Source organism: Microchirus variegatus, assembly GCF_963457635.1.
Source record: "Microchirus variegatus genome assembly, chromosome: 7".
NCBI classification, from domain to species: Eukaryota; Metazoa; Chordata; class Actinopteri; order Pleuronectiformes; family Soleidae; genus Microchirus; species Microchirus variegatus.
The window spans coordinates 8,423,731-8,435,611 of record NC_139808.1 but is presented as its reverse complement, the minus strand read 5'-3'; the positions used below and the strand labels follow the sequence as shown (position 1 = coordinate 8,435,611).

General features: G+C 39.7%; 1 protein-coding gene across 1 annotated transcript; it reads left to right on the top strand.

The window, feature by feature from the left end:
- Positions 1 to 605: 605 nt before the first annotated feature.
- Positions 606 to 2,138, top strand: LOC310929161 (uncharacterized protein). The gene is made up of 2 exons (XM_083891880.1): positions 606 to 1,783; positions 1,952 to 2,138. The coding sequence occupies exon 1, from the start codon at positions 1,059 to 1,061 to the stop codon at positions 1,758 to 1,760; it is 702 nt and encodes a 233-aa protein (XP_083748006.1). The 5' UTR covers positions 606 to 1,058; the 3' UTR covers positions 1,761 to 1,783; positions 1,952 to 2,138.
- The last annotated feature ends 9,743 nt before the right edge of the window (positions 2,139 to 11,881 follow it).

Sequence of the window (11,881 nt, the reverse complement as noted above, 5' to 3'; positions counted from 1 at the left end):
AATGCCAGTTTAAAAAAAAAGTAGTTTAATTCAAATATTTCTTGGGATACTTCAGTGTTGAGGTGGTGCGTAACTGCACATAAAATGGAGAGTTTGGGACTGACACGTTAAGATGTTACATTTAGACAGACTGGGTACGCGTGTGTGTGTGTGTGTGTGACAAAATAAATGTAACTGCTGTAGTTATAATACAGTTGACCAACTCAGCTGCTACTTGTTGTTTCTGTACAGTGTGTCTGTTGTCAGAGGAGGGAGGTGGAGTGGGAGTGGGGGGGCGGTAACAGCAGCAGCTGTGGATCACATTTCAGCTGCTTTAAACTCAGGCGGAGTGAACCATCCTACTGCGGAGAACATCTTTCTGCTTTGAACCACACCTGCGGCGCCTGCGAGCTACACTTATTACACATTTGAATTTGTATTGTATGTGACAATAGCGCAAACTAACATGTTGATGTAACACGTCATAAAAATGCGTGACGGTGTTGTTATTATTATTAGGCACACACATCACCCCCCCTCCTCCTGGAAACCCCTGCGAATGGTACAGCCCACCTCTTTATGAGGCTCTGAGGAAGAAGAAGTCTCACAGTCGTCGTTGCCTGTCAAACAGAAGTACACTACACCTGTAGGCCTACAACTGAGAAGACAAAAAAAAAAAATTAGCCTTTGTGTGTTTTAGATACTTCTTGTCACCCCTCATCAGCTTACCTCAGTTCACCCATCAGAGCTGTAAGGAGCTGAATTTACTTTGAGTGGTGAAAAAGAGAGATTAGAGAAACAGAGGAGGGCGTGACAGTGAGCCAGCGAGCAGTCAAGCTGCTACTGCAAGGAGAGGAAGAGCAGGCTATGCACCAGCCAAAGCCAGAGGTCAAGAAAAAAAGAGACAGAATAGTGAAAAGGTAGACTTTGAGTGAGAAGGAGGTCATTTGTGATCTTTGACAGGAGAAAAAAAACCACAACAAGACACCAGCCTCTCTTTGTTGTTGCGTGGGCCACCGCGTGAGGAGGATGTGAGGGAGTAAGCAAGGGAGGCAACTGCAAGAAAGAAAGACAAGAACATGCTCTCAGAGATGATGTGCAGGAGGCGATGCCAGCAGCAGCATCAGGACGGACAAGAGGCTCTGCAGAGAGACGCTGCCAGCCGCAGGAAGCACGGCTGGTCCAAGAGCTGCAAGGGACGGAGGACAGTGGGGGGAGCGTGGTCAGGAGGGGGCAATCATCATCACCCCCACCACCACCCGCAACATAATCATCACCATCATCCCCTACACCGTCAGAGGCCAGTGATGTCACTCCGGCCTGTCAACATCAAGGGGAACAGGGTGAGGGGGATGCGGGCCCCGAAGAACACCAACCAGTTTCTGATGCACGAGAAGTATCAGATGCTGCACATGCGCTCAGACTCAGTGGGGAGCGACAGTGGCAGCAGCTCCGACAGCGACACAGAGCTCACCGACATGGACTCGTACCTGGGGGTCCTGGAGAATGCCAGAGGAGCTCTCCTAGACAGTCCCAACACACGCGGCTCAACAGCGCCACCGGGGCAGATCCTGGTACTGCACGAGGACAGTCTACACCTACATGAGGACAATCGGCATTTGCAGGAGGACAGTCCATGTCTGCCCGAGGACAGCATGCAGTATTTCCCCTCTGAGGACGACCTGATGCAGAGCCAGAACTTCATGCAGAGGGACTTTGTCGAGTTCTGTGACATCCTGAAGGGAAACTTTCAGGGAGCCATTTTGTTCCCTGCAGTGTGAGACTCTAACGTGAAGGGTGCCAGGTTTGTCCAACTCCATGCAAGTTGATGAATTTCCATCATGTTCAGTCAATTTAGCCTTAAAAGTTGAAGTATGTGTCTACAGACGGAGATCACTGTATTCAGCAGGAACTAATGGTAAAACTCTCTCTGTGTGTTCCTGCACTTACATGTATTACTGTGTCTTTTCAGACACTGGCACTGATGTCCCATTGAAAGTGCACAGAAAGTGGACTTATCTCACCATGTTGTCATTTTTTAAGAAATAACTTAAACGATGCAAGATTGACATGATGACATTATTATTATGTTTTTTTTTTTTTTTTCTTTTACATGTCGTGTTCAGATCATGTTTGTTGATATAAAAAGTGTCAAGGTGCTCATGGGTGCTTTCCATTGCTGTTGTTGTTGTTGCACACAAAGGAATATGGGCTGGTTGGTGGGAGTGAGCCCTAACAGCCAATTGAAATTGAGCTGCCTGGATTAAACTGCAGAATATTGGCCGATACAGACTGTCATTAACAAAATGAACCGTTTTTATTGTATTGAATAAATATATATATATTAAAAAAAAAAAAAAAAACGAAAAACAAATAAATATCTGTTTGATGTTACACTGGATTAGTGGTTGTCTTTGTGGCTATAAGTGAGTGTGAGCTTCTTTTTCTCTTGAGTGTCGGGTTAACAGGGGCAGTGTGTCAACGAGTCACAAGTCAGACTGTGTCAAAAATAAAACTCTGTGATCCTCTCATGCATTGACATCACAGGTTTCAAAAAAAGATCACATTACTTGATCTTACTTGGTACAATAGTGAATAATTAGTTTATGTTTAGTTTATTTTTTATATATCATCAAACATACTTGTAGCATATGTTCCCAGAACAGGAAATAAAAAGAAATGATGAAACGGATGAATAAATAAAGATAGAAAATCAACCTATTAACAAGCATAACACAATGTATGTGCTTTAGATAAAATAGAAGATGGTATATTGCATAAAAGTACTTATGTGTGGACATAAATCTATTCTCTGAAGTGTGTGTGTGTGTGTGTGTGTGTGTGTGTGTGTGTGTGTGTGTGTGTGTGTGTGTGTGTGTGTGTGTGTCCTAACATGGGTATTAAGGAACACATCATGAAACAAATCTGCCTGTAGTGGATCAGCTCTAAGTCTCAGCTCTGGCTGAAAGCATTCAGATCTGCATTTTGACAGGTTTCTTTGTCACTGTGCGCTGAACTGAGCTTGTGCTGCATGCTCCCATAAATAGTGTATGAGCAGTTACTGCAAGCATTAATAGTAATGCAGCTACTTAGCCCTATTTAACAATTTAATCTTTTACACTTAAAATACGATTTGTATTGTATTCGAAAAGTCTTCCATTTTGTACTAGCAATACAAACTATTATTATTATGAATTATATGTAGAAATCATATGCAAAGTTAAATCGTATAGTTTGTATTGTATTTTTATTTGTCTACTTAGAGATGTCAGAAGGAAATAGAAGCAGGAAAGAGGAAGAATTGTCTATCCTGCATGTAGAACTGTTTTTATTTAATTAATTATCCAGGCTTATTTCTGCCTCACTTGTACAATTAATTGAATAACCCAGAATATCAGCAACAATAGCCACAAAACCCAAATCAAAATGTTTAAAAAAAGCAACAAACATAACAACAACGCAACACAATAACACTTCATTCATGAGCTTCAGGCTTTCCTGAAGCTCATCTCTGAACTCATTCCATAGTTTGACTCCCAACACTGACACACACAGTTTACATGTATTTTGGACTGGAAGACCTCTTATCACAACTCTAAATAATATTTCTAACATTTTCCAATACATACAACATTTAAAGGAGAGGACCTAATAAAACATACGTATTTGTAGGTTTAACAAATCACTTGTTTTGTACAGAATAGATATATATTTGGACATGGTTCAATACATGTGGATTCCATCAAAGTTTCATGGACTCTATTAAATATAATTTTATTTCACAATTTGGTCTCATGCTACTAAACACCATAAACTCCGTTTTATTTCCATTTAATGATAACTTATTTTCCATGAAACCATTTTTCCTTTGACTTTGTCAATTCACTGTTTATATGAAGTGAAGTGAGCAGGTCACGCCCAGTCAGGACGACCAGGCCTCTTTGTGCTTGTGTGTGTCATAAACTAATAATGGAAACAGGTCAAAGCGAGGAACTGGCAGGTTTCAGCTTGATTACTTTTCTGCCTTATGTAACAATATGGGATAACGAAGCACATTTCAGAGATGCTTTGCTGCACGCTAACACCGTACAGTCACTTTACTCTTCTGTTAACTATAATATCTTGCTTTGGTAGTTGCTGTTTTAAAGCCTTGGTAGAGGTCTGCACTCTCTGAGTGTCTCTTGTTGTCTCCCGTTTACCAGAGGCTAGATTTGGCGATGGTAGTGGTTTAGTAATTTAGTTTTTAATTTTGGTCTGGAATAACTGCAAATCACACATATACAGTAGATCCTTAAATAATCCAATGAGAGTTCAGGGGTAGTGGGGGCTTATTTGTATTACCTCTTTGCCCCAGAGCTGTAATAGAATATTAATTTCCTTGGAAAAGCACAGACTAACCTGCTCCTTAGAGCCTCACTTGGCTGTCCACTCCAACCAATTGTCCACTGCTGTGTGAGAGGGAGAGGAAAAGTGGTACATTTAGTGATACATCTGTTCAATTTCTACCGACATCTATTGCATTCTTAATCCAAGCAACGTCAAAGTCAGCACTGCACACACTGATGCTTTTAGTAAATCAACTGCCAAGTTTGAATTCTGTCAAATGACCTGTTGGACAGAACAGTCTGACAGACCTTCCTCGTGAATTATATAAAGAGGTCCATGTCTGGTATTGTTAGGTCCAGTTGCCTCTCTTTGATGCAGACTTTGAAGACTTTCCTTCCGATCTGATCCACTGAGACTTAAGAAGTGGAGTGGTCAGGATACTGTTGTTAGCTGTAAGGGAGGCTGTGTTGCGGGGGATGGGCGGCTAAATCTTCTTCTAAGACGTGTGCTGAACTCTGGAGTTTGTGCAGTGGGGATGGACCGTATGTGCGAATGCAAATGTCCACAGACGTCACTCTGGAGTTTTTCCACAATTATGTGAATGGCCAGCTGCCTCTTCTTCATCTGGTTCCTCTGGAGAGTCTCCATCTGTTGTGTATGAAGTTCACCCAGACAATGTTCTGCTGTATTTGTCAGATGTGAAAGGACAAATTCTGGAGAATATCTTGACCCAAATCTCCAGACATCACCTGGAGTTTATGTCTGAAAACAGCATTAAGTGAAAGCGGTGATTGTGGGTCTAACGTATTCACTGTGCGTTGTTGAAACTCACTGGCCCTGTCTATAATGCTTCCAGAAATGTTGCTGTGAAATTAACATAATACGTCCACTCTGACACGTTTCATTTCCGACTGTACAGAGAGGCAAACAGGAAGCAAGGTATGAGAACTGGACTGTATGAAAGCAGATGTAGTCTTCTGGTTTGAAAAGTGAAGCTCAGAATGTAGGACAATAATAGCAGTTAGCCACCAGGGGGCGACTCCACTGGTTGTGGCCCATCAACCCATACATAATGAATGTATCATTAAAAAGCCAATAAAACCGTAGCTTCGTAGCCAATTTCTGGCACTTTGTGACACTTTGCGTCCCTTTTTGGCAAATACAGCCGTAATTGTAGGTAGCCTATGCATGTACCAGAATATTTAGAATATTTTTGCACTATGAGCCAACTTTAGCAGTTGTACCTGAATATTATCGGTACTGTTACTTATATTTCTGCAAAAATAGCCTTTTGTGGCCATTGCACCTTAATGTTGTTGATATTGTTACCTCTAATTTTGTAAGAGCAAATTGTGACTGTTATACCCAAATGTTGGTGGTACTGTAACTGTAACCTTTTTGCACTATAAGCAAATATTAGTATAATAGTAATAATAGTATTGTACCTGAATGTTGGTGGTTTTGTTACTTACCTTTTTTGCACAAAACTAGCATCCATTTCAATAAATAAGTGCTAAATAATTTATAACATTTTGTATCTATTTGTATCCGGTATGACATGTAGCAAAGGTCCATGACCAAGATGATCAAACACCAGAGACTGCAGTTCTATGGTGTACCTTTGACATTATTCAAGAATTGTGGCAGATTTCGATATTTTCATTAACATCCCAGCCTGGAGCTTTCAGGGTGTTCACAGTTTCAAGACTCTGGTGCACTTACTCTCTTTATCTGGTTATCTCATAGTGGATTAATTAAAACATTTGCATCATTACTATAACTCACAAAAAATGTATGGATATAAATAAAATGTATGTATATAAATGACCAGCCGTCACCAAGGCAGACCTATGACGTCAGAAAACACATAAGATAAGAGGTGACATTATGCACACACACACGCAGTCACACTGACCGACAGTATGTTTGCACTGGTTCTTAATGTCACTCCTAGGGTCAGATCTAGTTTGTTTGTGAGGTCTCTAGTGTATTGTATCTGCTGTTGCTCCAGTTTCTACCGTCTTCTGTCCCTGTCAGTCAGCAGTTTCTGCTTTGAGGAGTTGTGCAATGCTGCTGCTGACTCTGACTGGTCAGCTGGTACTGGCAAACAGGAAGGCAGCGTGAGCTGACACGCCACACACACACATAACACACACATATATACGTACACAGCCACACACACATATACAGCATACAGAAGATTAGGGAAAGAAGATCGGAAGCCTCAAGGTTCTTCCTCTGCTCGCCACACTAATGCTAATCTGCTGACACACACACAAGCACTTAATGTGGGTCTTAACTCAATAAAGAACTCTCACTGACATATTCTACGTCCTAACCTAATCTAATTCATTATCAATTCTGACCAAACGTCGAGTGTATATCCCGAGCAGTCTTTGTAGAAGAGAGTTATGTGAAAGCACACACACGCACACGTCTGTAAAGGGGCAGCCATTGAATAACAAGTACAGACAGATTTACAGTTTGAACGGCTGTTAGAGATATTGCCGACACACCCACGTACGGACTGTTCTGCCGCTGTGAGAAATCATGTTGTGACCTACAAATATTGCAGATGTGAGTGATTATATTGCGTCTTCATAATCACTGTTTAGGTTGAGAATATGACATCAGAACCTGAGCCAGCGCAGCCAATCAAAGGATTCAGTTGATCTGCAGCTGAACTGAGATTGGGTGAATGGTTAAACCTTTAAGACTTCAGAATGGAACATAACCTTGCTCAACAGTATGGGATGTGGTTCAATCCCTGTGTTTCGGTACGAGGGGCTACTTTTTAATCACTACATCTAGATTTGACACGGTTTTTATATTTTTTAAACTATATAGTGGGGCTTTTATTGCTTAACGTAGATAGGACTGGCAAGCATGAAAGAGGTGGAGAGGCTAGGCAAACAGTCATTTACCACAGGTCAGAAATGAACCCAGTTTCCTGCGGAAGGAATCTGGGCCAGCAGCTCTTCCAGGTGAGCTACTCTTAGTCCACATTTACCAAGCATAATGCTGTCACTGAGTTAAGTCAAGGCTCACCAACAAAAAGGTGGTTAACGATCCATATTTATCTTAGAATAATTAACATGCTCCTTATTTTCTGAAAGAAGAAGGTGAAAGAAATGTTGAATCACAGATTAACAGAAGCTCTCCTCTTGTTTCATACGAACAGATTGCCAGTAAAACTCATGTGATGATTGATAGACAATATGAAGTTCCTTAGAGGCACGTTTCCTCACAGGAAGCAACATGACATGACAGATTTCTAGACTTAATACAAAACCAAAAGTTGTAAACATTGTCACAATTCAGAACCAGAGAATAATAAGTTGACCTGTTTTCCTGTCTTTTAACCACTAAAGATTAATGTAGACTAAAAGCTGTGGATGAAACCTCCATAACCACAGTGTGTGCATGTGTATTACGTGGTGGGGGTTGTTATGAGTGGATGAGGTGAAGGAGGAGGAGACGGAGCAGAAGCAGTGGAGGGAGTTGGGTAGCTTTGGAATGGAAAAGTACAGCAGTCTGCTTTGGAGGTGGAGATTCCACTGTTGAGTACACAAGCCGACCAATCAAAACAGAGAAAAACACAGCAGTTCTCAGCAGCATGACAAACTCTCAACTCTGTATCTGTATAAACTCCAGGCAAATAAGTTCCTCAACTGAAAGAAGTTCCTATTCTGAAGTTGTCAAGATTGAGAACTAGTAAAAAGAAAAATTAAAGGTCAAGGTTGCACATGACAAATGAATAATAGCCCTCAAATGCCTCTTTCTAGAGTAAAAGTGCTACTTAAGAAATCTAAAAGAACTGAACATTGATGGTAATTTAAAAACAAAACTATATATATATATATATATATATATATATATATGTATATACTTTTATGTGAATCCACACTGAGGTCTACTTTCTGGAGTTTTCTCTCCGTCCATGCAACAACAAACAAGCCCAGGCTGCATCACGCTGCTTCCAGATTCAATGCTAAGCTAGGCTAACCACATCCTAACTCCAGCTATGCACTGAACACACAGACATGAGTAGGTATAGAAAAAATAAAATAAAAACTCCCACAGATACAAATAAACCCTGATTTAAATGTTCAGATTGTGACGGTAACTTGCTCAGTCTGCAAGATAGACACACACACACACACACACACACACACACACACACACACACACACAGGAGCCTATTTCAGGGGTGGTTGAGGGGGGGGGGGGTTACTCTGGAGTTACTTTGGCAGCATGAGCTCAATTTATCTCTCTCTCCCTCTAATGTTTCACATGATTGACCACACACACACACACACACACACACACACACACACACACACACACACACACACACACACACGCGCTTTCTCGCTGATCTGATGTGTGTGAATGGCTCAGGCAGATAAAGCAGGATACCTGGAAAGATAGTGACTTGACTGTTTGATTTTGTGTCATTTCATTTCATCCATTTTCTGAACATTGGTATGTGAATATTCCAGGAGGTTTCAGCTCCTCCTCCAGGTCAGAGCTTCACATCTGCTTCTTTAAAAAAACAAAACTCTTTATTTAAAACATAGGACAATGTAGTAAATATCTCCAAATGATATTTACCATCTTACCATCTATGTTTAAAACAAACAAACTAATAAAGAGGATAAGTAGCTATGTTATGATATTATCCTGAAAAAACAGAATGGTGCTCAAGAATAAGAGCAACGGTCTCTTTACAATAATACCTGTCCTTTTACCTGTTTTTACCTCTATGTTGATGAAGCAACAATATTTGTGTTTATTTAGGACTTCCAACATACTTTGTGGACTTCATCTTGTCTATTAGTTACCGCACATTTATTTAGAAAAGATGATTTGCTTTGTACGGTGGCCCTGAAGTGCAAATCACCACCACAAAGAGGAAAACACAACGACATTAACTATAAACACAACAACATTAACTATAAACACAACACTTACTATAAACACAACAACATTAACTTAATACACAACAACACGTACTAAAAACACAACGACAAAAGCCTTGGCCTTAGCTAGTGCTGACATAACATTCCAAAGTTAAAAAAAATTAATACATATTTTGTTTAAAAAATATATATATATATATATATTTAATTCAAAAATGATTACTATGAAAGTAATTTATTTTAAAAAACACAATATGACAGTTATATGCAAACCATTTTTTTGTTTGTTTTATTTTTGCTTACCACTACATCACTTTGAGAATCACTGCAATATGACATATTACGATCTAAGCACTACATACACTTGTCATACATAAGTGTTTATACTACAGTAGTGTATATTTAGTAGCTGCCTGATGTTTGTATAAAGGCTTTTGTGTCTATTTGTGCGTTTTGTAGCTGTTTATTTTGACTCTGAATGTGTGCCACCAGAATGTTTATCGTGGTGTCATGTCTGTGGTGAATAATGACGTTGCTATAGGACGTGAGTGGGCTGTTACTGCAGCAAAACATGAGCTCCTTTCCTTTCTTTACGACAGTCTGATGCCTTGTTTGTATATTTGACTCTAGAAGGACACAGTACGGTAACATAGTGCTGCTGCTGCTGCTGCTGCTACAGAAGACGAGTGTGATGTTCACACAACATAAACAACGCAGCCGTTGCTGTGTGGGTCACGTCTGGCACGTAGAGCGAGCGTACGTGTATGTGCGCGTGCACGCGGAACCTACTCTGAGCGGAGCGGGGGGAAAGCTCGGCTTCTGATTGGCTGCTTCAAAGAGCTGGTGAATTTCACAACAGCAAAGCTCCGCCTTCAACTCAAGTGGACGAAGCGAGGAGGACCAGTCTCAACATGTCCTCTGAGGAGAAGCTCCTCCTCCTGATTATATCAGATCATATTATATAAAAAAAAACTGATGATATGATGAGAAGTGTAATGTCATCAATAGTAATTAGAATTGTTTTCATGCCATCTATCCGTTATAAATTAAACAGAAGTAAGTCAACCGAATGGCTTTTAAACAATAGATGCAATGCATTCTGCCAATGTAAAGCCAATAGCACAAATATATTATAATAATAATAATACTTATTTAACACCTTTAAAAATGGACTTTACCAAGCGTGCTTTGACAGACGAAGCAGTTGCAGGATGCAAAAGAAACAACAGAAAAAGAATATTGAAAGACAAGAATACAAAAGTACACAGTGTACCACAATGACACTGTGTAAAGAAATCTAAGTACAAATAGAAAGAAGATGACACTCAGCGTGCAAAAAAACAACAACACAAACTAATTCAATTACAACAGGGTGCCTTCCATTTTGTGTGCGGGACAATAAAATAAAAAAAACACAACAACTATAATAGCATGTTGTACACAAACACACACACACAAACATGTTGTTATAGCTTAGTGAGGACACATAGACAGTACATTCCCAAGTCCATAACCTTATCACAACTAAGTGTCCCACTCTAAATCTTACACTAAGACTAAACCAAAACCAGGTAATAACCCTTAAAAAAGTTTAAAGTTGTGGGGGCCAGACAAAAATGTCCACACAAAGACGTTTTTGGACACACATATCGCACTAATAGTGCATTTTCCCAAAAATACACAAAATACACAGACTAGATGTGACCTTGCTGCGGTGGAAAAACTCACAAAGACACTGATAAAGAAAGACACACCTGTGCAGCAGACACACACGCAAAAGCACACCATTTTATATCTTTACCTGTGATATGTTTTCCACCTGATTTGACATTGCAGAAAGTACTGTGTATTACAACTGCAAACCTCTGCTCTCAGTCACACTATTACTTTCCAAAACAGTGTCATCACTCTCTAATTTCAAACATGTCCTCACCAAATGACCTGCAGGTTTACAATTAGAAGTTTACTTTTTAAACTGACATAACGTTTTAATAAACCTGATTCAATAACTAAAGTTCATACATTTTAAACTATTTTTAACCTCACTTATCAAATGTTCTGAAATGTCTTTAGTGTAAAAGGCATTCACTTTATACACAATTTGTAAATTACATTCCTAATTTAAACTCGATATAGTGAGTCTGGTGAAGTGTTAATGTTCACTGCAGATTCGCTCATGAACGGTATTTTTATATTGATTTTCAATCTGATATGCAGTGGAGAACCAAAGGACCAGACGCCCCCTTCTGGACAATCGGTGAAATCCAAGAAAAAGTACTTACTGTTGTGTTCCTGTTGTTTGGGGGAAACCTGATGAGAAATCAGCATTTTTAACTTCCGTCAGTCATCGTCTGCAATAAAGGAGAACAGAAAATGAAAATATTGTTTTCATTAAGTTAAAAAATGTAATGTTACTCATTTGTAAGTGAAATTAATAAAATATTTCCATATTGCTATCGAGAGCTTTTGCAACAGACTTAGTCAATTACTGAATTATTGACTGGTTAATACCTTTTCTGCAACAGACATCATATTGTTTTTGCTCCCCAATATGCTTACGATATAGCCAAAAAAAAATGCTAATAGGTGAAACATGTATTCTGGGGCAAACACATTAGTAAATTTGCAAATGGACAAATAAAAACAGTCTCATC